Raw genomic sequence first — 27494 nt, forward strand, 5'->3', positions numbered from 1 at the left:
AAACCAACACAAACAAAAATGACTACATAAAGTATTTATGATAACAACTTGTCTTTTGACTTTAAAGTTTAAATTCATACTATCTATCTATCACACACACACACACACACACACACACACCAAATTCGTAATCTACTTCACTAACTTTAATTAACACCCATTACTGATGTAACTACAGTACTATATAACTGAAATTAATATGAAGTATCATAAATACTTATTATGATCACCATGGGTTCTAGAGAACATATAACCAGCATACACACATCTATTTTATATATCATGTGAACATACATCATTAACTACTAAAAAAGAGCCTGTAAGTGAGTACATGATGATTAAAAGAAAAATCAAAATAGATTTACAAAAAACCCAAAAGTAGAGAGAACCACCTCTTTATACACTCTTAACTGCAATAATCCCAAAACAATGAAATTTCATGAGATGTTTACACTCCAAACCGCAATGATCTCAAAACACTGGAATTTCATGAGATAATAAATCAGGTGAGCAAGGAGTAGGATGCATACATATAAACATGAGATTAATAACTAATAGTGCTCCTTAGGACTATTCTATATCTCCTTTGAAGAAAGTCAGCAGCCTGATAGACAATAAAAAAAACTGTAAGCTCTATCTAGTGTCATAATCAAATGTAAATCATATCATGTAACACGTTTAAGTATTTTCGACCCCACTCATTTTAATTTCTCTTTTTACGCCAAAAAAAAAAAAACTTAACTCATCAATCTGGAACTTCTAAAGTGGTGTGATGCGGAGCTTTAATTGCAATTAAGGTTTCGTCCTGAACAACCAAACTAAACCAAACAGTATTACTATTACGACTATAACATGTGGAAGAAAGATACACAACTTCTAAATCAGATAAAAAAGCGAGAGCAATATGAGTGAATTGTTCAGTCTGTGACAATGGGTAACTTTAAGGTGTAGTGGTGCGGGTCAGGCGGGTGGGGTTGGCCCTGAAACAATTTTGGCCCAAAACTTTAGTTTCATTGTAAATTAATTAGCGTCTCAAATAATTGAAAAACAAATTTTTTTTAACATTCAACCATTTTTTTGAATAAGCAGGCATTAAAAATACGCTTTGGTAAACATTTTTACAGACCATTTTGATATGCTAATTGCTAGAAACTTTCCAAGATGCATCTAGGCATGGTGATCATAAAAAACCATACATCTGCAAGTTAATTTTCAATTAGGCATTTCATCAAATACATGGTGATCATTAAAATCATACATCTGAAAGTGAATTTTCAATTAAGCAACTCATTAAATAGCGGGTTAGAGAATGCACCACTCATGTCACACGCTTAAGGCAAGTTCAATATCGCCTGGAGTTGTGGACTAATGTATGATAATGATGTCATTCAAACATACCTGAGCGTAATTTTCTAGGACAGATACATGATATTTTGTTCCATATTCATCCAAAATCTGCAACTGCAAGTTAATTATATATCAGACTGCTGAAAGTTTTACTGAATTTAACTTATTTTTTTTTAGGAGCAGAAATGCATTAAATCAAATAATATTGTGTAGTTAAGCAAGTAATCACAATCATCATCGTCAACATTATCCCGTCGGCCATGATGCTTCTGCCAGAAATTAATAAACCTTTGGCTTCATATCGATTTAATAAGGATGAAGCCTAAACACAAATCTGTTGCCGGATCGAGCATCGTTTAAATCCTAGATAAAACGGGATTTGTGTAATCACTATGTAATCACAGAAATTCGTTGTTTGAAGAGTGTTTTTTTGAACAATGGATTTTAATAAGGAAAGATTATGATTATAGAGTGATGCGTGATTTTGGGGAAAATAAAACTGATTGAGACGTGGGGTACGGTTCAATCAACTTGCATTTCTATTCCGGAATTTTACAGGACACACGTGTCATTTTGTGCAATTAATTAGTATTAATTCAGATTAAACCCACAAATTACATGTCAGTACTAATCCCGAGAATCACTCAGCAGTTGACACATCAGCCCTACCCCACATACTTTGTAAAATGTAGAGAAGAGAAGAAGATTGTCAAAAAACACCATTCGTTCGAATGTACTCGCACAATTTTGGGTTGAGTTCATTATTGTCCGTACACGTTCGAATAGAGGGTGCATTTTGGCATTTAAAAAAAAGATAATTCGTTATAAAACTTTTATAGAAAGTGTATTTTAACCAATGAGGGCATCATTTATGATTTTGGTGGGGTGTCTCAAGAAAGAGACTACGAGACAACAACCAACCAACTTTGGTGACATATGATTGGTATTCTATGGTCAAAGGTAATTTTGGAAGGTGTTGTTGCCTGTTATACGACGTTGTTGATTCGATAGTTTTATTGGAACTCACGTGTGTTCGTCTAATGCAACCTTTGCATAAGTAGAACCTCTCCTGCATCGCAATAGTTTTGGCCAAACTACAGTTATGCGTGATTTTAGAAGACGCACGTGGTGTTGGTTAGATTAGAATCAACTCAATCGACATTACATTTGGTTATTCAACAAGTAGATCGTAATGTCTACACAAACAGACCGGGTAAAGTATGTATCAACTATTAAGTGTAATTGTATTGATCCGCATATCGTTATTAATTTAAATTAAAGTTTTATAAATGAAAAAGATTTCGAGACCTTAAATAAAGACATGAACAATTGAACACGGTGGAAACAGACTCATGGTCTCATACACCTATTCACTGCTACTGGTATGGTATGCTACTCAGCAAGAGACGTCCCTAGTATGCAAGCGAGATAGCTAAATTATGTGGAACTGAAGGAACCCTACAAAATACGTAGTATTAAATATGGGTGGCTACCCTAGCATCTTTAGACCCCACACTCTTACTATTACTGTAGTGAATTTCACACTCTTCATACTCGTTATCGTTATTAAGTACTCTGTATAAATTAATAACTTTCAAGTAAACTTAAAGTGACTATCAGATAACAATAAATTAACAATAGACTTCAACCACTAGACTATCTTGTAATGGATGGTCATATTATATAATTAAGTTGTTTAAAAAAATATACCAAAACAAATATACATATATTATTATCTAGGTTGGTTTAAAAATAATTCGATGCTCATTTTGTTTTAAATAAATTTTTATGTTTGAAAGATAAAAGAAAATGTGAACTTTTAATTCATATAACACATTTAGAGAATTGTCACCGTTGTGATTATATTTTCTCCATACGTACTCCAATTAATGGATTTAAGAGTAACCAAGAGTTACAAATTTGTGTAAAGGGGCCACAGACCCTTCCTGCCTTTTAAAGCTCCATTCAATCTAATAATAGTTCGGTAGTACCCGTTACCTTTAAAGCTGAAACTCTCCACGTGAAAGCTTTGACATGAAATAGGTGCATGTTCAATCCCCACTTGCGGCAAGAATTTACTACTCTTGTGACAGTGGAATGATGATTGCTCTTGACACATATGTGGGGACCCGATGGAGGTACTTTTCCTGCATTCGACTCTTTAGGGATGAGTCTGGTGAGTTTCCAAAAGAAATACAGGGTCGGGGTGTTCACGACAAACATACACCTTTTGACATGTCGTGAAGGATGATGAATATTATAGGGGATTATCACCAAAATGCCCAAATATTTTTTACCCTTTGCACCAGAGCTCAAAAAAAAAAAAATTGACAAAATGCCCTCGCAAGGCGCAAGGTACCTTGCGACCTTGCGTCCTTGCGTATTCTTCTAAAAAAATCACGGTTAAATGACATGTTTATACCTGTCACTCCACACTTTCATCCGACTTCGCAAACACGCAAATAAACAGTACGCAAGGCGCAAGGTAGCTTGCGTACACACTGGCGCAAGTACGCAAGCATTCTTGCGTCCTTGCGTTCTTGCGTCCTTGCGCCTTTATCTTATCAGGATAGGATTTTCAGGATAAGATTTCATTAGATTTTCTAGATTTTCATGGATAGAATTTCGATCCTATATAAAGAATGTCCCTGGAACTTGTAATTTATCATTTCCTAACAACTCATTCCAAAAGAATTTCAGTGATTATTGGCTACACAAGGTACATTTTCAAGCATTTTTTTCACTAACTAAGTATTTATGAATTGTGTTAATGAAGATAAATTTGTTGTTCATATATGTTGTGGGGGTTCTTTTGAGTACATTAACAACATTCTCATGTATTTACCCCTAGATTGTTTTAGAATTAGGCTAAAACTACCTGTTGCACCTGTAAAACCAATGAATCAGAGAATATTATTAAAAAATGTTCTTAAAAAAATACAAATGCCACCCAATTCACCTGTTTCAATGAGATACATTTATAATAATCATGTTTTTGATATTACGGATGATTATGAAGACTTTCAAGAGTTCTTACAATATGCAATTGTAAATGCTCCGATTGATATTTATGTTGTTGAGAAAGTACGAATGAATCTACCACAACGAAACCCAGAAACACACGTACCACAACGAAACTACGAAACACACCAACCACAACGAAACCCAGAAACACTCCAACCACAACCAAACCCAGAAACACACTCAACACAAGCCACTGGACCAAACCTTCATAATTTAGAAGCGAGAGAGCCTGAAATGCCACCTCCAAACACTGAAGAGTTTGATATGTTTAACTATGGTGTTGAAAACGTATGTAAAATTAAAGAAGGAGACCACCCGTTTGAGATATCTGTTGTCGCATCTAGTGATTCAGATGGAGAAAAAGACGGAGACGAAGACGAAGAAGATCAATATGAAGAAGAAAAGCAAGATTTATTCTGGAATATGCCACCTCTATTGAGTCAGCAAGAGCAAGAGCCTGAATTTACGACACAAACACCAACCACGTATAGGGTATCAGATTTAATTAAAGTTCGTCAAACTTTTTGAACAAGGCCGAGTTCATAAACACTCTATTTACAAAATGTCTTGAAGAAAACTTCCAAATTAAGCCTGTAAAGATGGACAAATCTCGATACACCGCTAATTGTGTGTTGCCAAATTGTGAATGGAAAATTAGTGCTTACAAAATACGGAACACTGAAAACTTTATGGTAAAGAAATTGCATGACGTACACACATGCTCACGCACACTAATTATGGGAAATAACAAACATGCTACCAAAAAGGTGTTGGGTAGTATGCTTGTGGATTCTTTCAAGTCTGCAAACCGGGAATACAAAGCAAATGATATACGTGCGGATATAGGACAACGGTTCGGTGTCAGCATATCTTACAATCAAGCATGGAGGGCCAAATGTCATACATTACAGATGCTTCGTGGCAGTGCTGAGGACTCGTTCCTCTTGCTTCCCCTTTACCTATATAACATTAGGATCCACAACCCGGGAAGCGTAAGTAATTTGGTCACCGACAAAGAAGATAGATTGAAACAACCCAACCCGTACTCCGTACGATAAATTTTTATTTTTTTTAAAAGATACACATTTACGCGCCAATTAAATATGTAAACCATTCCACACGCTTCATTAAAAATATACTACGAGTTTATTATTTACAAAAAGGCACAAAGGCCGTTAGCGAATATGATACAAGTTTGACCAACTACAAATGGTAGTTTATAATCCAAACGACCCCTTGAGCATGGTTTGAGACTAAACTACCCAAAACGTAGGTCAACTTCCAAAAGCTTCGTCATAACATCAACAAGGACACCTAGTGCCCAATAACGCCCTTGCCCTTGTCCACACCTGCATCTAAAAAGATAAACAACGAGAGGGGTAAGCTAACACTTAGTGAATGCAATAATTATACATGTTCATATATAACCTACTCATTTGCAAACACTTACACAACACCGCATACTAGCTAGCAATACAACAACCATGCAAAACTCATGCATAAACTACAATCCACAACTTATAAGAAGCTAGCAACACGAATAGCATATAGTTCAATATTAAATATGCTAATACCAATTTCACACCACCATGGTTAACCAATAGCAAAAAGGAATGGTACTCAAATTTTCCATTGGTGTTCATAACAACCGTTAGTGCACAACACATATATCACCAACCCTTGGACAACACATATCCGATCATAAGATCATTAGTGTACAACACATATATCACCACTTGGACAACACATATCCATTTAATAAACCGTTAGCGTACAACACATATATTACTAAATTAGACAACACATATCCGTTCATAAATCGTTAGTGTACAACACATATATCACTAACTAGGACAACGCATATCCTTACGTACAAATAAGCACATCATATACGTACAAGTATACTTATTCCACTCACCTTGACACAAGGATGATGATTATGCACGTCCGAACTTCAAGGCAATGTACCTAATTCATTAAGTACACATTCAATACACCAACTTGTGGAATTAACCACATTACACTTACTTGAGCATTTAATGACCCAACCACACCACAACCGCCCATAAATGGCCAAGACTCATATTAAATTACCAAGGCTAGTGATTTAAAGTCTACGAACATTAATTAACATAACATAGGGTAGTTTATACTCAATTCACCTACACTAGGTCAACATTATTCTTTTTGACCCATTTTAACTCTTACTCTACCAAATTTGTCGAACATGACCTATTTACCATTTCAACAACATTTTAACAAGTGTTTAATGCTTGACAACACCATTAACACCTATAAACTCCATTTCATTAGACCAAACCCTAGATTATGGTTATTAGGGTTCCATATCAACAACATAAGCCAAATTCGCCCATTTTACCCCCAAATGGGTCATACAAGTCTCTAGTAACTAAAACCCTAGTCATTAATCAATTAAAACTCAAAACTTAGAGTTAGAACTTACCGAGACTATCAACGCGTAGCTAGAGACACAAGGAACAACTTTAAATCCCGCTCCTAGGTTTGATTCACAAATCTCCAACACCAAATCTCACTTTTAATCCAAATGGGTTTTAAGTTTTGGGAGAGAAATTGGAAAGAAAAGAGAAAAGAAATTACATTTAATGAACAAGTGTTCGTGATTAAATGCTCAAATCTGATCTACACGCGAAAAGACCAAATTACCCCTAAAACCCTTTTAAATAGAGTAAACATCGGAGTCAGAAAAGCAGAGATGCCGCGGCGCGGCACTTTTGTCGCGGCGCGACTTATCGAAGGAAAAACGACCCCTTTTAACTTGACTTCTGAACTGGAAATGCTTTATATGCTGCGGCGCGGACCCAATTGTCGCGGCGCGGCCCAAGGCTGTAACTGGACAGTTCAACAACCTTAAACAAATTTTGATTTTAATTGATTCGTACACTTAATTCCCGCTTCCTACATTCGCCTAAACTTCAACAATAGTCTCATAAGACTTAACGCTATCAAAGCCCATGTATAACTTGTAGGCGCACACGTTATCAAGTATATATATATATATATACACACACACACACACACACACACACACACACACACACACACACATATACCTATACAATTAAGCATAATCTAGAGAGTTACAAACGTATAATTGATTAAGTATGTACCTTTTGATACGTACTGGAAAACGGGGTGTTACAACTCTCCCCCACTTGAATCGGAGCGCGTCCTCGCGATCCAAGCTGCATGACAAGAAGGAAGATAAACCAACACGAATTCTTCGGGCTCCCAAGTAAACTCGGAACATTTACTACGATGCCATTGGACTTTAAAAGTCCTTACCTCTTTATGTCTCAACCTTTTGACCTTCTCATCGAGTATAGCAATCAGCTCCTCAATATATTCTAACTTATTGTTTAGCTCGATCTCGTCTAATGGCACCCAAGATGAATCATCCGCGAGACACTTACGGAGATGGAAAACATGAAATGTATTATGGATATCCGCAAGTTCTTCGGGTAATTCCAAACGATACGCGACTTCACCAACACGAGCTACAACTTTAAATGGTCCAATAAACCGAGGAGCTAACTTTCCTCGTTTTTGAAATCGAATAATACCCTTCCATGGCGAAACCTTAAGCATCACCATGTCACCTTCTAGAAATTCGATCGTTCGTCTACGCTTGTCGGCATACGACTTTTGCCTATCTTGAGCCTTTTTCAACTGCTCTCGAATGATATCAATTTTGCTATTCGTCTCTAAAACCAAATCGGTACTCCCGATTTTCTTTTGTCCCACTTCACCCCAAAAAATCGGGGTTCGACACCTACGCCCATAAAGTATCTCATATGGCGGCATCCCGATACTAGTATGATAACTATTATTGTACGAGAATTCCACCAAAGGTAACTGCTCGTCCCAACTACCACCAAAATCAATAATACACGCCCGTAACATATCCTCCAATGTTTGATTCGTACGTTCGGTTTGACCGTCCGTTTGAGGATGGTACGCCGTGCTCAGTTTCAATTGTGTACCCATATCTTCGTGAAACTTTTCCTAAAACCGAGATGTAAAACGAGTATCTCGATCCGAAACAATCGATATGGGGACACCGTGTCGAGAGATGACTTCCTTGATAAACAATTTAGCCAAGGTCTCCGACGATATAGCTTCCTTAATGGGGAGAAACAAAGCACTCTTCGTCAGTCGATCAACTATAACCTAAATCGAATCAAACTGGGTTCTCGCCGTTTTAGGTAACTTTGTGATGAAATCCATGGTAATGTGCTCCCATTTCCATTTCGGGATTTCTAACGGTTGCAACTTACCATACGGCTTTTGGTGCTCGGCTTTAACTTGCAAACACGTGACGCATCGTTCAACATACTTCACAACATCACGTTTCATGCCCGGCCACCAATAATCTTTCCTTAAATCAAGATACATTTTCATTGCGCCCGGATGGATGGAATACTTTGACTTGTGTGCTTCATCAAGTAGCACTTGTCGATAATCTCCCATCTTAGGCACCCACACTCTTCCTTGAAACGACAACAAACCCCGCGAGCCCATAGTAATGAACTCCGATTGTCCCACAATTCGCTCCGTATGCTTGTTGTGAACGTAAGCCTCTATTTGAATCACACCAAGTTTTTCAAGAAAATCGTTAGTAATAATCATACGTAACAATCCCAATCGTAACGCTGGGTGATGACTCTTTTGACTTAACGCATCCGCGACCACATTCGCCTTGCTCGGATGATAAAGTATCTCACAATCATAGTCTTTTACCACATCCATCCACCTACGTTGACGATAATTCAAATCTCGTTGATTAAAGAGATGTTTCAAACTCTTATGATCCGAATAAATAGTACACTTGACACCATACAAGTAATGGCGCCAAATTTTCAACGCATGCACAACCGCCGCCAACTCAAGATCATGAGTCGGATATCTCGTCTCGTGTTCCTTTAATTGTCGAGAGGAATAAGCGATGACTTTACCTCTTTGCATTAGAACACACCCGAGTCCATTTAACGAAGCATCACAATAAACCATCATGTCTTCCACCCCTTCCGGCAAAACTAATACCGGAGCTTGACATAACTTCTCCTTTAACAATTGGAAAGCAATTTCTTGTTCGTTCTCCCAATCGAACCTCGCATTCTTCCTCGTCAATTTCGTCAATGAGGAAGCGATATTAGAAAAGTCTTGGATAAACTGACGATAATAACCGGCCAATCCAAGAAAACTTCGGACCTCCGTAGGCGTAGTCGGTTGTCCCCAACTCTTCACCGTCTCTATCTTCCCCGGATCTACTTGAATGCCGTCTTTGTTCACAATGTGACTAAGGAATTGAACCTCCCTTAGCCAAAATTCGCATTTGGAGAACTTAGCATACAACTTTTCCTTCCGTAACGTCCTCAATACTTCTCGCAAATGAATTTCATGTTCATTCATACTCTTCGAGTTGACTAGTATGTCGTCAATGAACACAATTACCGATTTGTCCAACATGGGTTGGCACACCCGGTTCATAAGATCCATGAATGCCGCTGGTGCATTCGTAAGACCAAAAGGCATAACTGCAAACTCAAAATGCCCATAACGCGTTCGAAAAGCCGTTTTCTCTATGTCTTCCTCACGGACCCGTACTTGATGATAGCCGGACCGCAAGTCAATCTTAGAAAAGTACGTTGCACCTTGGAGTTGGTCAAACAAATCGTCAATCCTAGGTAATGGATAGCTATTCTTGATCGTCACTTTGTTCAACTCCCGATAATCGATGCACATCCGCATACTTCCATCTTTCTTTTTCACAAACAAGACCGGAGCACCCCATGGCGAGGAGCTCGGTCGAATGAAACCATTCTCAAGCAACTCTTGGGTTTGATTTAACAACTCTTGCATTTCCGTTGACGCTAAACGATAAGGAGTTTTAGCAATGGGAGTAGCTCCCGGAACTAACTCAATGCGAAATTCTACCTGTCTTTCCGCCGGAACACCCGGTAACTCATCCGGAAAAAACATTTTCGAACTCACTAACCACCGGAATTTCACGTATAGGTGGTGGCTCGTCACGAGTATCAACAACATGGGCAAGAAAAGCCATGCCACCACTAACAAGAGAATGACGTGCCCGTGCAAAAGTGCATATCGGCACAAGTCTCCTACGCTTATCACCGTGAATAATTAACTCTTCCCCACTTGGGGTCTTCACTCGAATAGATTTTTCGTGGCATGCGATATCGGCTCTATTTCGATCGAGCCAATCCATACCAACAACAATATCAAAATCGCCCAAAGTCATAGGAATGAGATCAATTTTAAAGTTTTCGGCACCAAACACAACATCACAATTTTTACACACGTCAACCACTAGCACCGTCTTGCCGTCCGCTATTTCGACTTCTACCGGACGACTTAACTTAGCTAAAGGCTTATTAAGTTTAGGTACGAATCGAGGTGACACAAAAAACAAATTTGCACCACTATCAAATAGAATCCTTGCCGGATTAGAGTTAACCATGAAAGTACCTGAGACAACTTCGTTTGATTGTTTGGCTTCGTCATTGGTCATCAAATAATTTCGACCCCTAGCCGTACCCGCCGCCTTTTCTAACCGCTTAACATTATCATTGTGCAACTCGGGACACTCGGGCCTCTTGTGCCCTTCTTTACCACAGTTAAAACAAGTAAATTTGGGTGTGGAAGGTGAGTTGGAGCAATCACGAGAGATGTGACCCTTTTGCCCACAAGTATAGCACGTGGGTACATGACCACCGGAGCCACCTTTCTTCCCACTATTAACACCTTCGGAACCCTTCTTGTTCTTTTTGTTGAAAAAGCTCGATTGACTCGAATTCTCGAACTTCCTCTTACCAAAAGTAAAACTACCCTTTCTCAACACAAGCGCTTCAAAACCCTTTGCCATATTGAACAATTCATCAAAGTTCTTCACCACGTTCACACTAATTTTCTCTTGATAGTTATCATTTAGGATTCGATAGAAATCCTCTTTCAACATTTTATCATTCCCGACATACTCCGGGCAAAATTGGGTCTTGGACAAAAACACGGATTTGAGAGTGTTCAAATCCATCAACCCTTGCCTCAAGGAACGTAGTTCATCCTTAAGCCTTGTAAGATCGGCTGAAGTTTGGTATTCATCGAAAAACTCTGCTTTGAATTCATCCCATGTGAACTCCATGCATTGTTCTTCGCCATAAAGTCGGATCTTCGCGTCCCACCACAATTTACCATCACCCCTCAACATACTACACCCGTACCTTGTCTTCTTATCAAGAGGACATTCACAAGTACGAAAAGCCCCCTCCATATCGGAGATCCATCGGGCACTCTTAAGTGGGTCCCGTTCACCATCGAAGGTGGGAGGTTGAGAGTCCTTGAAATTCTTATAGAAGAAGTCCCGTCTCCCCACATTATCCTCTTGATGAACGGCCTTCACTTGCTCCTTGACTACATTGACTAATTACTCGTCAATTGTGTCTAGAAACATTTTCTTAACATCCTCGAGGAACTCCGCCTTTTGACGTTTAAAGATGGCCTCAACTTTGGCCGTAAACTCAACGTCCTCACTAGTGTCCCCGTTACCATTATCGGGTCTATTTCTCGTCTTCATTCTATAAAACGAAATGGATTAGACGGTGAAACAAAAGGACATAACACAAGCGTATATACATATACACCACACTACTCCACCTTGCTCGACAATCGTCGTACATTACTTGTTTGACACGATTTGCACCCGTAACAATGGTAGCTAATCATTGTTACGCGAACACGTCGCATTAACTTGCTAGTACAATGTCCATCTCGCTTGATGATTGCTAAACACGACATAAATCAATTAGCACGAGGTTAGTTCACATAACCTAAGCACTAACAATTTCCCGATTAGACCTAAAGTCCTACAAGTCCCGCATAAAAGTGCAAGCACAATAAAGTCTAAGTCTAGGCACCTATCTCAAGTCGCCTAAATCCCTTAGACCATGCTCTGATACCACTTGAAACAACCCAACCCGTACTCCGTACGATAATTTTTTTTTTTAAAAGATACACATTTACGCACCAATTAAATATGTAAACCATTCCACACGCTTCATTAAAAATATACTACGAGTTTAATGTTTACAAAAAGGCACAAAGGCCGTTAACGAATATGATACAAGTTTGACCAACTACAAATGGTAGTTTATAATCCAAACGACCCCTTGAGCATGGTTTGGGACTAAACTACCCAAAACGTAGGTCAACTTCCAAAAGCTTCGTCATAACATCAACAAGGACACCTAGTGCCCAATAACGCCCTTGCCCTTGTCCACACCTGCATCTAAAAAGATAAACAACGAGAGGGGTAAGCTAACGCTTAGTGAATGCAATAATTATACATGTTCATATATAACCTACTCATTTGCAAACACTTACACAACACCGCATACTAGCAAGCAATACGACAACCATGCAAAACTCATGCATAAACTACAATCCACAACTTATAAGAAGCTAGCAACACGAATAGCATATAGTTCAATATTAAATATGCTAATACCAATTTCACACCACCATGGTTAACCAATAGCAAAAAGGAATGGTACTCAAATTTCCCATCGGTGTTCATAACAACCGTTAGTGCACAACACATATATCACCAACCCTTGGACAACACATATCCGATCATAAGATCATTAGTGTACAACACATATATCACCACTTGGACAACACATATCCATTTAAAAAACCGTTAGCGTACAACACATATATTGCTAAATTAGACAACACATATCCGTTCATAAATCGTTAGTGTACAACACATATATCACTAACTAGGACAACACATATCCTTACGTACAAATAAGCACATCATATACGTACAAGTATACTTATTCCACTCACCTTGACACAAGGATGATGATTATGCACGTCCGAACTTCAAGGCAATGTACCTAATTCATTAAGTACACATTCAATACACCAACTTGTGGAATTAACCACATTACACTTACTTGAGCATTTAATGACCCAACCACACCACAACCGCCCATAAATGGCCAAGACTCATATTAAATTACCAAGGCTAGTGATTTAAAGTCTACAAACATTAATTAACATAACATAGGGTAATTTATACTCAATTCACCCACACTAGGTCAACATTATTCTTTTTGACCCATTTTAACTCTTACTCTACCAAATTTGTCGAGCATGACCTATTTACCATTTCAACAACATTTTAACAAGTGTTTAATGCTTGACAACACCATTAACACCTATAAACTCAATTTCATTAGACCAAACCCTAGATTATGGTTATTAGGGTTCCATATCAACAACATAAGCCAAATTCGCCCATTTTACCCCCAAATGGGTCATACAAGTCTCTAGTAACTAAAACCCTAGTCATTAATCAATTAAAACTCAAAACTTAGAGTTAGAACTTACCGAGACTCTCAACGCGTAGCTAGAGACACAAGGAACAACTTTAAATCCCGCTCCTAGGTTTGATTCACAAATCTTCAACACCAAATCTCACTTTTAATCCAAATGGGTTTTAAGTTTTGGGAGAGAAATTGGAAAGAAAAGAGAAAAGAAATTACATTTAATGAACAAGTGGTTGTGATTAAATGCTCAAATCTGATCTACACACAAAAAGACCAAATTACCCCTAAAACCCTTTTAAATAGAGTAAACATCGGAGTCAGAAAAGCAGAGATGCCGCGGCGCGACTTATCGAAGGAAAAACGACCCCTTTTAACTTGACTTCTGAACTGGAAATGCTTTATATGCCGCGGCGCGGACCCAATTGTCGCGGCGCGGCCCAAGGCTGTAACTGGACAGTTCAACAACCTTAAACAAATTTTGATTTTATTTGATTCGTACACTTAATTCCCGCTTCCTACATTCGCCTAAACTTCAACAATAGTCTCATAAGACTTAACGCTATCAAAGCCCATGTATAACTTGTAGGCGCACACGTTATCAAGTATATATATATATATATATATATATATATATATATATATATATTTATATATATATACACATATACCTATACAATTACGCATAATCTAGCGAGTTACAAACGTATAATTGATTAAGTATGTACCTTTTGATACGTACTGGAAAACGGGGTGTTACAACTCTCCCCCACTTGAATCGGAGCGCGTCCTCGCGATCCAAGCCGCATGACAAGAAGGAAGATAAACCCACACGAATTCTTCGGGCTCCCAAGTAAACTCAGAACCTTTACTACGACGCCATTGGACTTTAAAAGTCCTTACCTCTTTATGTCTCAACCTTTTGACCTTCTCATCGAGTATAGCAATCGGCTCCTCAATATATTCTAACTTATTGTTTAGCTCGATCTTGTCTAATGGCACCCAAGATGAATCATCCGCGAGACACTTACGGAGATGGGAAACATGAAATGTATTATGGATCCCCGCAAGTTCTTCGGGTAATTCCAAACGATACGCGACTTCACCAACACGAGCTACAACTTTAAATGGTCCAATAAACCGAGGAGCTAACTTTCCTCGTTTTTGAAATTGAATAATACCCTTCCATGGTGAAACCTTAAGCATCACCATGTCACCTTCTAGAAATTCGATCGCTCATCTACGCTTGTCGGCATACGACTTTTGCCTATCTTGAGCCTTTTTCAACTGCTCTCGAATGATATCAATTTTGCTATTCGTCTCTAAAACCAAATCCGTACTCCCGATTTCCTTTTGTCCCACTTCACCCCAACAAATCGGGGTTCGACACCTACGCCCATAAAGCATCTCATATGGCGGCATCCCGATACTAGTATGATAACTATTATTGTACGAGAATTCCACCAAAGGTAAGTGCTCATCCCAACTACCACCAAAATCAATAATACACGCTCGTAACATATCCTCCAATGTTTGATTCGTACGTTCGGTTTGACCGTCCGTTTGAGGATGGTACGCCGTGCTCCAAGTCCAATTAAGTACATGTAATCTGGAGGATTTTGGCCAGCCCAAGATGGATATAGGTCAACACTGCCGTCTCCAAGTCCAATTAAGTACATGTAATCTAGAGGATTTTGGCCAATAATTCCCTCTCTATCTATTGTAGATTCCTCCTGTGTGCCCACCTCCTTCTGAGTATTGTCAAAATAAGTGTTGAACCTCTCAAACATGTTCAGGAATCCCAGTGGCATAATAGTCCATCTAGAACTAGCCTTAAGCACCTCAGCTGGAAACTCAGGAGTGGCATAAACTTGACTGGCTCGGGGGAGAAATCTCTAACGATATCTCAACAGAAATGTAGCCCAGCCGTCAATGTGCTATAAATATAACAAGTTAACATATACAGTGTAACCTTAGTATAATTTATAAATTGTATAAAATTATATAAAATTAACAAAAGAATAACAAAATAACAAAATTACAAACTTACCAAGTTATCCAAATAACCAGAATGCCCTAATGCCAGTAATCGAAGCCAAAACTCTTGATTTATAAAAATGAATTGCTCATTTTGAAAGATGAACATGCAACGCGTCTCTTGCTTGCTCTCAATCATTGTCTTTGGATCTTTTGCTGGACCTGCATGCTTTCTACCATCTCTCCAGGCATTAGGTGGCGGTGGTTGAAGAGTTCCTTGATCATTTATAAACCTGTCAATCATCCCCCAAATTTCTTCCTCAGTAGCCCAGTCTTGTTCCTTTCTTTTTCTCTTAGTCACTTTAACAGGCTGCTTATCAACACTAACCTACAATAATTATGGGAAACAAGAATAAATTAATTCAAACAGACGCAAGGATGCAAATATAATCTTGCGTGTGTGGAATACACCACACACTGAAGAGTTTGATATGTTTAACTATGGTGTTGAAAATGTATGTAAAATTAAAGAAGGAGACCACCCGTTTGAGATATCTGTTGTCGCATCTAGTGATTCAGATGGAGAAAAAGACGGAGACGAAGACGAAGAAGATCAATGTGAAGAAGAAAAGCAAGATTTATTCTGGAATATGCCACCTCTATTGAGTCAGCAAGAGCAAGAGTCTGAATTTACGACACAAACACCAACCACGTATAGGGTATCAGATTTAATTAAAGTTCGTCAAACTTTTTTGAATAAGGCCGTGTTCATAAACACTCTATTTACAAAATGTCTTGAAGAAAACTTCCAAATTAAGCCTGTAAAGACGGATAAATCTCGATACACCGCTAATTGTGTGTTGCCAAATTGTGAATGGAAAATTAGTGCTTACAAAATACGGAACACTGAAAACTTTATGGTAAAGAAATTGCATGACGTACACACATGCTCACGCACACTAATTATGGGAAACAACAAACATGCTACCAAAAAGGTGTTGGGTAGTATGCTTGTGGATTCTTTCAAGTCTGCAAATCGGGAATACAAAGCAAATGATATACGTGCGGATATAGGACAACGGTTCGGTGTCAGCATATCTTACAATCAAGCATGGAGGGCCAAATGTCATACATTACAGATGCTTCGTGGCAGTGCTGAGGACTCGTTCCTCTTGCTTCCCCTTTACCTATATAACATTAGGATCCACAACCCGGGAAGCGTAAGTAATTTGGTCACCGACAAAGAAGATAGATTTTTAATGTGTTACTATTCCCTTGGCGTAGTTGTAAGTATCGATAATCTCTCTCATTTTTAACTTATAATTGACCTTATTATAATTGAACACTTTTGACCTGCTAAAATCTATGTAGGTTCGATCATTTGTGCAACATTGTCGCCCGGTAATCATCGTCGATGGTGCGCATTTGAAGGCAGGGTACTCGGGGACAAATTTAGTTGCTGTTGCGATGGATGGCAATAATGGAATTCTGCCATTGGCCTATGGAATTGGTGGCGGCGAGACAAACGAAGTTTGTTCATGGTTCTTAGGCAACCTAAGAGATCATTTAATGAGTTGTGGTATGAGTGATCGTATTTCAGAGCTTACTTTTATTTCTGATCGTGCTGCTTCAATAGCACATGGTGTTTCAACTGTGTTTCCTGAAGCCTTTCACTGTTTTTGCGCACGTCATTTGTTTGGAAGCATCAAGACTAAATCTAACAAATTCAAATATTTTTAATGGCAATATTGGAAAATGGTGAAAGCTTACCGTGGGTCGGATTTTGAGGATCATCTTAGTGTATTTCGAAGAAGATTGAGAGCATCTTACAATTATTTAGAACAAGTTGGTTTCCACAAATGGTCCAGAAGTAGAGCTGAACATGTTAGGTATTCATACCTTACTAGCAACAGTGTAGAGTCTGTTAACGCACTATCCAAACATGCTCGAAAACTACCTGTTTGCATGTTGTTTGAGTTTTTTCCCGCTTCAGTACAAGATTGGTATTTCAAACATCGCAACCAGTCGGTTAGTCTTACTTCAACGGTTACCCCATATGCTGAACGTAAACTAGGCAAGAGGACGAGAAAATCTAGAAGATGGCAAGCAATTCCATCGACAAACAATCTAATAGAAGTGCGAGATGGTAGAAAAAATGGAATGGTTAATCTCGACGATAAAGTATGTTCATGTGGGCAGTGGCAGTTATCGGGGATACCTTGCGGTCATGTAATTGTAGCAGCACGACTTTTCGGCATGGAGGATGTTACTTAATTTGTATCACACTGGTTCACAACTCAAACTTATATAAATACGTATTTGGAACACATCCTTCCTTTGCCCCATCGGTCAGAATGGTCGTATCCGTCGCCCGGCGTTTTACAAATTGTAAACCCTCCCATTAAGGAGAAAAGAGCCCCTGGACGCCCTAAAAGTACAAAATATATTCCGTTGAAGGGTGAAGATACTGAAAAAACCGTAAGAACCTGCACTCGTTGTAAAGAACCAGGTCATGGTAGGGATACGTGCACAGCTTCTTATGACCGAACAGGTGAATCAACTTCTAAAAGGGTAGTAAAAACATCGGCCTCAAAATTGAAGAAGGGTAAGGAGAAGGCCACAGATCCTGAAGCTTTTAAGGCATATCAGTCTCAGTTTTATGCAACGTGCAATTTAGGGAGCGATAATTAGTAACAATATCGCATTTGTTGTAATGTCAGTTTTATTTTTAACTTATTGTTGGATTTCGTTAGTTGTAATGTATAGTATTTCCCTTGTATTCTAGGTACCTACTGTATTATTTTATGTAATAAATGTAATTTGTTTTACAACACACACAAGGAAGTAAATCACTTACTGCGTACGCAAGGCTTTGATTGCGTACGCAAGGCTTTGCTTGCGTACGCAAGGCTTTACTTGCGTACGCAAGGTAGGCGAAAGTATACACACGCAAGGACGCAAGGTCTTGCTTGCGTACAAAAAAGAGCTAAAAATATGTACACGCAAGGAAGCAAATCGAAGCTTGCGTACGCAAGCATAAGCTTGCGTCCTTGCGTGTGGTGTCAAATCAACTGTTGCAAAAGTGTTTTTACCAGCAACCTATTTACACCATATTTGCATACAAGACCTGCTACCTATTAGCTACAATGTATCAATCAACCTGAATCTCTACTGGTGGAGTTGGTGGCGGCGGTTCTCGTGTATCAAAACGTGCACGAAAAAACATCCTTGCCATTCTGTTTCTATACTGCTCTGCAGCCTTTTTAGCATCTCCAATGTTGTCAACCTCCTCCCTTCCATAAATAATCCTCTCCATATGTATGCACACCCAAACCCCACAATCACCATGACCACCAGTCTGAATTGGCACAACGGGACCAGGTTCAATCATTAACTCCACACTCTCTTTATTTTAATAGTATCCGACAATTTGGGAGTCTTGCATCTTGTTAAAATAGTCAATCGCCTTCAAGTACACTGGCAAGTTGTCAACCCAAATCTTGAAAACTGCGTCAAGTTTTTTTTCACTGACACATCCGGGTAAACTGTCGTACACAAAAACCTTCATTTCTTCTAACTTCAACTGAAGCAGCAGGAAATGTTCTTCGTCATAAAAATGTACTGGGATCAAGACCTGTAACAGACAGGCAGAAAGGTTAAAACAAAACAAAAGACGCAAGGACGCAAGATAAACCTTGCGAAGACCAAACACATACGCAAGGGCGCAAGGTAAACCTTGCGACAACGGGACGCAAGGTCGCAAGATAAACCTTGCGTATCCAAAATGCACGCAAGGCGCAAGGTTGAACTTGCGACATTGACATGCAAGGATGCAAGGGAGAACTTGCGTCAAGTAACCAAGACGTAAGGTCGCAAGAATGTCCTTGCGTCTGCTCCAGAACAACAAATTCTGTAAAAATTCTTGTGTTTACCTGATCACAGTCAGCCCAAGATAGATATAGGTCAACACTGCTGTCTCCAAATCCAATTAAGTACATGTAATCTGGAGGATTTTGGCCAATAATTCCCTCTCCATCTATTGTAGATTCCTCCTGTGTGCCCACCTCCTTCTGAGTATTGTCAAAATAAGTGTTGAACCTCTCAAACATGTTCAGGAATCCCAGTGGCATAATAGTCCATCTAGAACTAGCCTTAAACACCTCAGCTGGAAACTCAGGAGTGGCATAAACTTGACTAGCTCGGGGGAGAAATCTCTGACGATATCTCAACAGAAATGTAGCCCAGCCGTCAATGTGCTATAAATATAACAAGTTAACATATACAGTGTAACCTTAGTATAATTTATAAATTGTATAAAATTATATAAAATTAACAAAAGAATAACAAAATAACAAACTTACAAACTTACCAAGTTATCCAAATAACCAGAATGCCCTAATGCCAGTAATTGAAGCCAAAACTCTTGATTCATAAAAATGAATTGCTCATTTTGAAAGATGAACATGCAACGCGTGTTTTGCTTGCTCTCAATCATTGTCTTTGGATCTTTTGCTGGACCTGCATGCTTTCTACCATCTCTCCAGGCATTAGGTGGCGGTGGTTGGAGAGTTCCTTGATCATTTATAAACCTGTCAATCATCCCCCAAATTTCTTCCTCAGTAGCCCAGTATTGTTCCTTTCTTTTTCTTTTAGTCACTTTAACAGGCTGCTTATCAACACTAACCTACAATAATTATGGGAAACAAGAATAAATTAATTCAAACAGACGCAAGGACGCAAATATAATCTTGCGTGTGTGGAATACACCACACACAAGGACGCAAGAACAACCTTGCGCCTAAAAGATAACATACGCAAGGACGCAAATGATTGTTTGCGCCAGCCAAACTCACCTCTGCTGCTGCATCTGTGTCCATGGGTACCACATCCTCATTAATTTGTTGTTAACCTTGATCTTCTTCAGTCCCTAACTTTACAGCATTCATGCTTTCTACCTTCTCAATCACATCTTTTGACAACTGAGTAAAATACAAATGCTAACTTAGTAAACAACTATACGCAAAGACGCAAACTCAACCTTGCGACAAGCCCACGCAAGGACGCAAGTACAACCTTGCGTGCCTAGAAGCCAAGACGCAAGAACACTCTTGCGACACGCAAGGACGCAAGGCATGTCTTGCGTCCGAGACAGTAACAGAAAACAACATTAAATAGCCATTGTTTATTGCAATAATTTAAAATACAACTTTTTTAATTTGCTGGGCTATACCTTCTCAATGGGTTTTCTGTACCCAGGTGTTGTGAATGGGGACCTTAATACACCAGTTGGCTTTCTTTCTCTGATTCCACGTCGAATGTGCATTGGAGACGGCCTTTCAGTCTCATTATCAGACAAAGATCGATTGAAACACATATCATCATCCTAAACACAATAAATAACATAAGTAATAAATAAATCAATAAATCAATTCAATTAATACCAAAATAATAATAAATAAATCAACATAAATCAATTCAATTCAATGTACCTGATATTGTTGTTGTTGTTGTTGTTGCGATAAAAGTTCGTCGTGTTGCATAACAAGTTTTTTGCAATCAATTAACTCTTTCTCTTGTTTGTCCACCCGCTTTGTCAACAACTCTAACATACGATGTAAATTGTGTACATCGTGAAGGCCCTCTGTATGAACATCTTCTGTTGAATGCTTGTGGTGTGTCTGCTCAGACCCATCAACAACTGGATCATCTGTATCAACTTCATCATCCTGGACCTCAACCTCGATCTCATCTTCTGGTACCTTTCCTCCTCTAAAGTACACGTCACTCTGAATCCACCATTGACAACTCTGCTATGTTTCAGTTGGCTGCAGACCACGAAAAGGTCTATTTTTCTTGGGACAGTGATCCTACAATTTATTATTAATTATTTAATTATCAAATAAGAATATTAGCAGAAAGCAATACGCAAAGACGCAAAGAAAAGCTTGCGTCCGTGTACGTCAGGATGCAAACAACTCTTGCGTTGATGAACAAAACCACACGCAAGGACGCAAGGTCCACCTTGCGTCTACATAAAAATACACGCAAGGACGCAAGGTATACCTTGCGCCCATACCAGAACCTGTCTGTAAACAGATAACAGATAAACTATGAACAATTTAGGATAGGCTAACATTTTAAAAATGTAACTAACCTGAATATGTAGGAGTTTAAGGTATTCAGACATTCCAAATGACTCGGTAGATGAACGCTTCCAAAAAAGAGCCCTCGGTACTCCATTCTTGTCAGTCTTTTTTGCAAACAGTTTAATGGTACGACGGTAAGACTCGAGAATCCAAATCTACAAATAAAAAAACAATTAATTTAATTTATGTTACATCTTAAATATTAACATTAAATAACAAATATTAAACCATTTACCTTGGAAGCCCACATAAATCCCGCCAAAGTGTACGCCTTTCCACTCTCTAATTGGCTTTCACGAATAACAAAGCCTTCACTAACCGCTTCGTAAGTTGGCTCCCAAATACGAGACCCCCATGGGTACTGATTAACACGCGATAACTCTTCGACTAGCCATAAAAACTTTTTATTCACAACATGGATCCCTTGTTTACCCATAAAACCTCTCTCTACAATCAAGATAATTGCTAATTGCACCACATCATCGTCACTAACACGGCTGTGATCAGATTTTAAAAGCATCTTTTCAACATCACTAATCAAAACATTTTGAGAATCTTTAAAACCCTTAAATAAACGTCGTCTAATAGGTGCAGTCTGGACGTCATAATTCTTCGGGATGTAATGTGTCATGTCCGTCCGGCTACTAAACAAAAAACCCGTCACAAGACAAAATTCACGGCGACCAAATCTAATCGGAAAATTGTTCTGAAAATGAAACCATATATCCTCATGCTCATCGGGGTACTTAACATTATCCAGTCTTTCCGGTCGCACACTCTTCCGTTGAAGCATGCAATGTACAAGCCCGGGATCATTACCAAAGTATTCTAGATCTAACCATGGACCAAAACACGTTTCTTTAAACTTTTTAATTTGATTCTCAGTCATGACCTTCTTCACATCCCCTATAACGCTCAACTTATTCTTCATCGTTAACTTTCCTTCCACAAATCCCTGCATAAGTAACTTTATAATCAGCAGAAAGTACAAGGACGCAAGGACGCAAGATACAACTTGCGTCCGTTTAATAGACCAATGCAAGGTCGCAAAGACATGTTTCAGGCGACACGCAAGGACGCAAATATAACCTTGCGTCCTTAACGATGCGTATGCAAGCACGCAAACTAGGCCTTGCGTCTGATTAATTTCCATAATTTTACGAGCAGTTTATGTATGTTTCACTCGACCATATAACCTAAAATACAGTTGCATGTCATAAAACAACGATTGTACTTCATTAAACACAAATACACCTCGAAGAGACATTTCATCGAGCAGTTGGTGTGCACATTTATACAATTCGCATCGAACCCAAAATAAACCGATAAAACACACATAAATAACAAAGTAATCACTAACCTGGGTGCTCGCCATCGTAGAGAGGTTGATTACTTGATTATTAACTTGATTACCTCGATAAAACCCGATTTATTTTGCTTAAAAACCCTAATACTTCGTGTAAATGCTTGTAGGCTAGAATAAGAGGTCACGGTGGTGGCAAGAGGGGTTAGGTGGTGGTGGAGATGATGAAGGAGGAGAATCTGGTAGTAGTAATGGAAGCGATGAACAGGGTTTGCGTTTGTGCTTGCGTTTTTGCGAATCGCCTGTGTTACTGTTTATTTGCGTGCATGCGAAGTCGGATGAAAGTGTGGAGTGACGGATATAACATGTCATTTAACCGTGATTTTTTAGAAGAATACGCAAGGACGCAAGGTCGCAAGGTACCTTGCGCCTTGTTAGGGCATTTTGTCAATTTTTTTTTTTGGGCTCTGGAACAAGGGGTAAAAAATATTTGGGCATTTTGGTGATAATCCCATATTATAGAGCATTGTTATAAGAGTACGGGCCGAATTTAATTTTTAAAGGTTATATAAAATGAAATGGGCCAAATTTAATTTTTAACATAGCTCAATAAAATCTAACTAGTTGTTAACATTAATCTAATTTAATTATTGTAAAAAATTTATTAATTATTTTTATGTAATGAATTATTTAATTCATTTAAAATTACTAAAAATTGTCATATCTCTTACTTTTTTTGTGTGGCAAAAAACAGAAATATAAAATATCAAGACTTTTCACAAAGTGGTGAAAAGCCAATCATACAAAATGGATCAGCATGGATTTACAAACTTTGCATCTACCCAATCAAACCATAAACTTTAAAAATCAAAAGAAGCTAGCTATCCCCTTAACCAATTTTAAAAACAAAGATCATTACAGTAGGCATAATATGGGACAAAATGGACTTGAAAACTTGAAGCCTTGGACCTTGAAGTGCACATCATTCCATATCAGAGCAAGAGTCGCCTTGACCTTTTACTTTAACAACCAAGGTTGAGACGACCATATGTAGAATTGGTGACTCGAGCACTCCCTTTCATTTACGAGCCATTGAGAAGCTTTAACCTTTATGTGCGTAGCTAAGGCGGGCTTACGAGACACACTTTACCGAATTGGACACAAAAGAACACAAAATTGTAGTTGAAGATAGAATGACCCGAATCCCATCCGCAATCGAAAACACTCTTCTATCAAAAGATCCCATGAATTCCATCTTCTTTCTTAAAGATCAATACAGATGGAGACAAAATAACCATAAGGGACTTATAATGCCTATCTGTATAAGGAACAAATGGACATGAGAGGCCAATATTCCACGTGATAGCCCCATTTTCCTTTACTGATGCAAAATCAGTTCGCCGATTTGTATTTGCACGTGAAATATTACTTATCAACTTGAGTGAGCCCATCAACAAAAAAGATTAAAAGGCCATACGACAACAAACAGCAACATATGACTATCATAAACATAACAAACTGAAGTTGGAAATCAGTTTACCTACCCTTCGCCCTTTATATTTAATTCCAAGTCCCCTAGAATCCAAGTCGTAATTTTCATGGTTTAGGTTTGTTCGGGCGCTCACTACTATCGAACATCCCCTCTAAGAAGTTATCGAATTCATCATCCTTCTTTCCATCTTTAAGGTTTTTCTTAGGATTTAAACGCTTACCAATCACTTTAATTGGTTTGCGAGGAACGACAGGAGTTTGATGTACTTCTCTTTGTTCCCCATCTTCATCATCTGTTAGACAATCCATCTCTGCCTCCACTTCTTCATATAACTCTTGTCAAATTGTTGAACGTTATTTACAAACCCTAGCCTCCGCATTAGGCAGGTATAATCTATATATATCTATATCTATATCTATATCTATATCTATTTCGGATTATATAAAAAACAATTTTGCTAAACGTGTCAAAAAGGATTATTCACCGCCTTAAATTTCTTTCTTTTATGGCCCTTCGAAGGGCTACGTTGAGCACGAGTAACTACATCCTTTTTAAACACTAATTTGGATTTTTGAGAGTTTTTCTTATAGATTGCACACGAAGATCGACAATCTAATGTAGGACAATTGTGTAAGTCTTGCTTCTCATGAGTAAATCTTGCCGAGTGAAAAAAAGAAGGTTCCTTGGGGATTTCAACATCAAAGGCATAATTGTTCTGGGTTGGCCCATTATCGATGGGCTTATCCAACTAAATGGTAGAAACATTTTTTTTACTAAAGACATGTTATTAGCCACTAGAGGGGAACAAGTAGGGTTATGGGGAACAAAAGCTGAGTTAGGAAGGTCAACAATAGGGCTTAAAGCATCAGCTTCCCTAAATGTACTTTCAAGGTTTATTATAGTGTTATTTTGTACCTTTTTCACAAAAGGACTGTAGGCACTCACCTTTACAGGCACACTAAACGATTTTTTTGTTCCCACTGCACCCTTATACTTCTCATATACATCTAAATTCAAATTGGAGTTGGAGATCGTGCTATAATCTAATGGACCAAAGTTTTTGTCCGTTTGCAAATATTCAAAAACAGAATAGCAGCCTATGTGTTCACCAACTGCCTCCTGGATAGGGGTGGTCGGTTCAACTTCCGGTGACTCCAAACCATCTACACCCTCATCTTCAATGATCAGCCCGTCATTAACATCCAAGTTCCTATTACCAAAATTTGTTTTTGTTCCCTATTTATTAATATAACCAATGAAATCATTGTTGTCATCAACCTAAATATAATTTTTCGGCTTAAAATCTGGACCAACCTCCTGAATCCATAATTTGATCGTTTCTTTATTTTTCACCACTGCCGGTACATATCTCTGAATGAACCCAGCATCATAAACTTCCATTAAAACATAAAGTGACCCAGCTTGTGCCAACTCGTTTGATCCTTTTGCAATATATAACAAATCACCGATCTTGCTTACTGATGCACTTAGACTATCCGAGCAGCAATAATCCACTAGGATCCCTCTAACTTCTAACCAGACTATACGTGGAAATTTACCTTTTCTTTGTTCCATAAGTATTTTAAAAAACCCTGCATCTCCATTTACTTGACCATGAATCACCTTTTGGAAACTATCGTCATCCAAGCATTCAATAAAACATCAATATTCTCCCCATATATAGCATTTAGAAATCTTTGCTTTTCGAGAAATAAGCCATTGTGAGAGCTTATCTTTGGAAAATTTTACTTTATCAACCAAAATGACAGACCTGTTCATATTATCCTGTATCTCTTTGTTTTCTTGCAACTCCACTAACTCTTCCTGACCACAATTTTCTTTATGAAATGACTGTTTATTGGAAAACCGTGTGTACTTTTACCAATTTCAGATTAACGCAGCGGATAGTTAAAATAATAATCTTTTATTATTTCATAAAAACATTTACAAGATTATATATTCATATATTTAATGAAACATGCACACGATTAATTTATCTCAATGATCCAATTACACCATAATAATTGTCATGAATATAAAACAAAAGAGGAGTTAATGATATACCTTTCTTGGAGAAATTGATGAGACTGAGAGAAACTTACGATCAAAAGTATGACCGTCTCTTTGGATAGTCCACACTACACTTCAAACGACCGTCAATAGATGCTAGTCCAAACTCAAATATCGTATTAATATAATCTAATTATATTAATACATTAATCGATAATACTCTGTGTAGTGACCCGAACTTTTCCATGTTTATATATATTAAATAAAATTGATATTTACATGATTAAATATTTCCAACATATTAATCAATCAAACTTGTTAAGACTTGATTAATTCAAACGGATTTTGTGTTAACATTTGACCACCCAGTTTGTCCGACGATTCACGAACGTTAAAACTTGTAAAAACGACATGATGATATATATATGGACATATATATGGTTAACATGAGATTATGATAAGTAAGTATCTCACTAAGTATATTCACAATGTGTGATATACATAAAAAATGAGAATATTGAATTATGAAGCTCGAAACGATATACATAACGATTATCGTTATAACAACGTCTTACTAAACACATATGTATTGTATTAAGATATTGATATACTATATTTAACATGATAAAATGATAATTAAGTATATCATTGAGTGTATTAACAATGAACTATACAAGTAAGATGAGACTACTAACTTAAGGATTTCGAAACAATATATATATGTAACGATTATCGTTGTAATAGTATTTTAACATATATATATATATGATGTTAAGATATATTCATACACCATGTTATCATATTAA

The 27494-nt window shown here is 38.0% G+C and overlaps 1 protein-coding gene and 1 long non-coding RNA gene across 2 annotated transcripts; one reads left to right on the forward strand and one right to left on the reverse strand.

The window, feature by feature from the left end:
• Positions 1–238: 238 nt before the first annotated feature.
• LOC139898689 (uncharacterized) lies at positions 239–1742 on the reverse strand. Its single transcript, XR_011777099.1, has 5 exons — positions 1577–1742; positions 1399–1461; positions 743–818; positions 531–604; positions 239–410 (listed from the first exon to the last, which is right to left on the reverse strand). It is a non-coding gene; the product is annotated as an uncharacterized lncRNA (long non-coding RNA).
• A 15750-nt stretch (positions 1743–17492) lies between these two features.
• On the forward strand, positions 17493–18428 carry LOC139901644 (uncharacterized). Its single transcript, XM_071884333.1, has 3 exons — positions 17493–17696; positions 17763–17961; positions 18091–18428. Exons 1-3 carry the CDS (start codon positions 17493–17495, stop codon positions 18426–18428), a joined length of 741 nt encoding a protein of 246 aa, XP_071740434.1.
• The last annotated feature ends 9066 nt before the right edge of the window (positions 18429–27494 follow it).

This window comes from Rutidosis leptorrhynchoides, chromosome 3 (assembly GCF_046630445.1).
Source record: "Rutidosis leptorrhynchoides isolate AG116_Rl617_1_P2 chromosome 3, CSIRO_AGI_Rlap_v1, whole genome shotgun sequence".
NCBI classification, from domain to species: domain Eukaryota; kingdom Viridiplantae; phylum Streptophyta; class Magnoliopsida; order Asterales; family Asteraceae; genus Rutidosis; species Rutidosis leptorrhynchoides.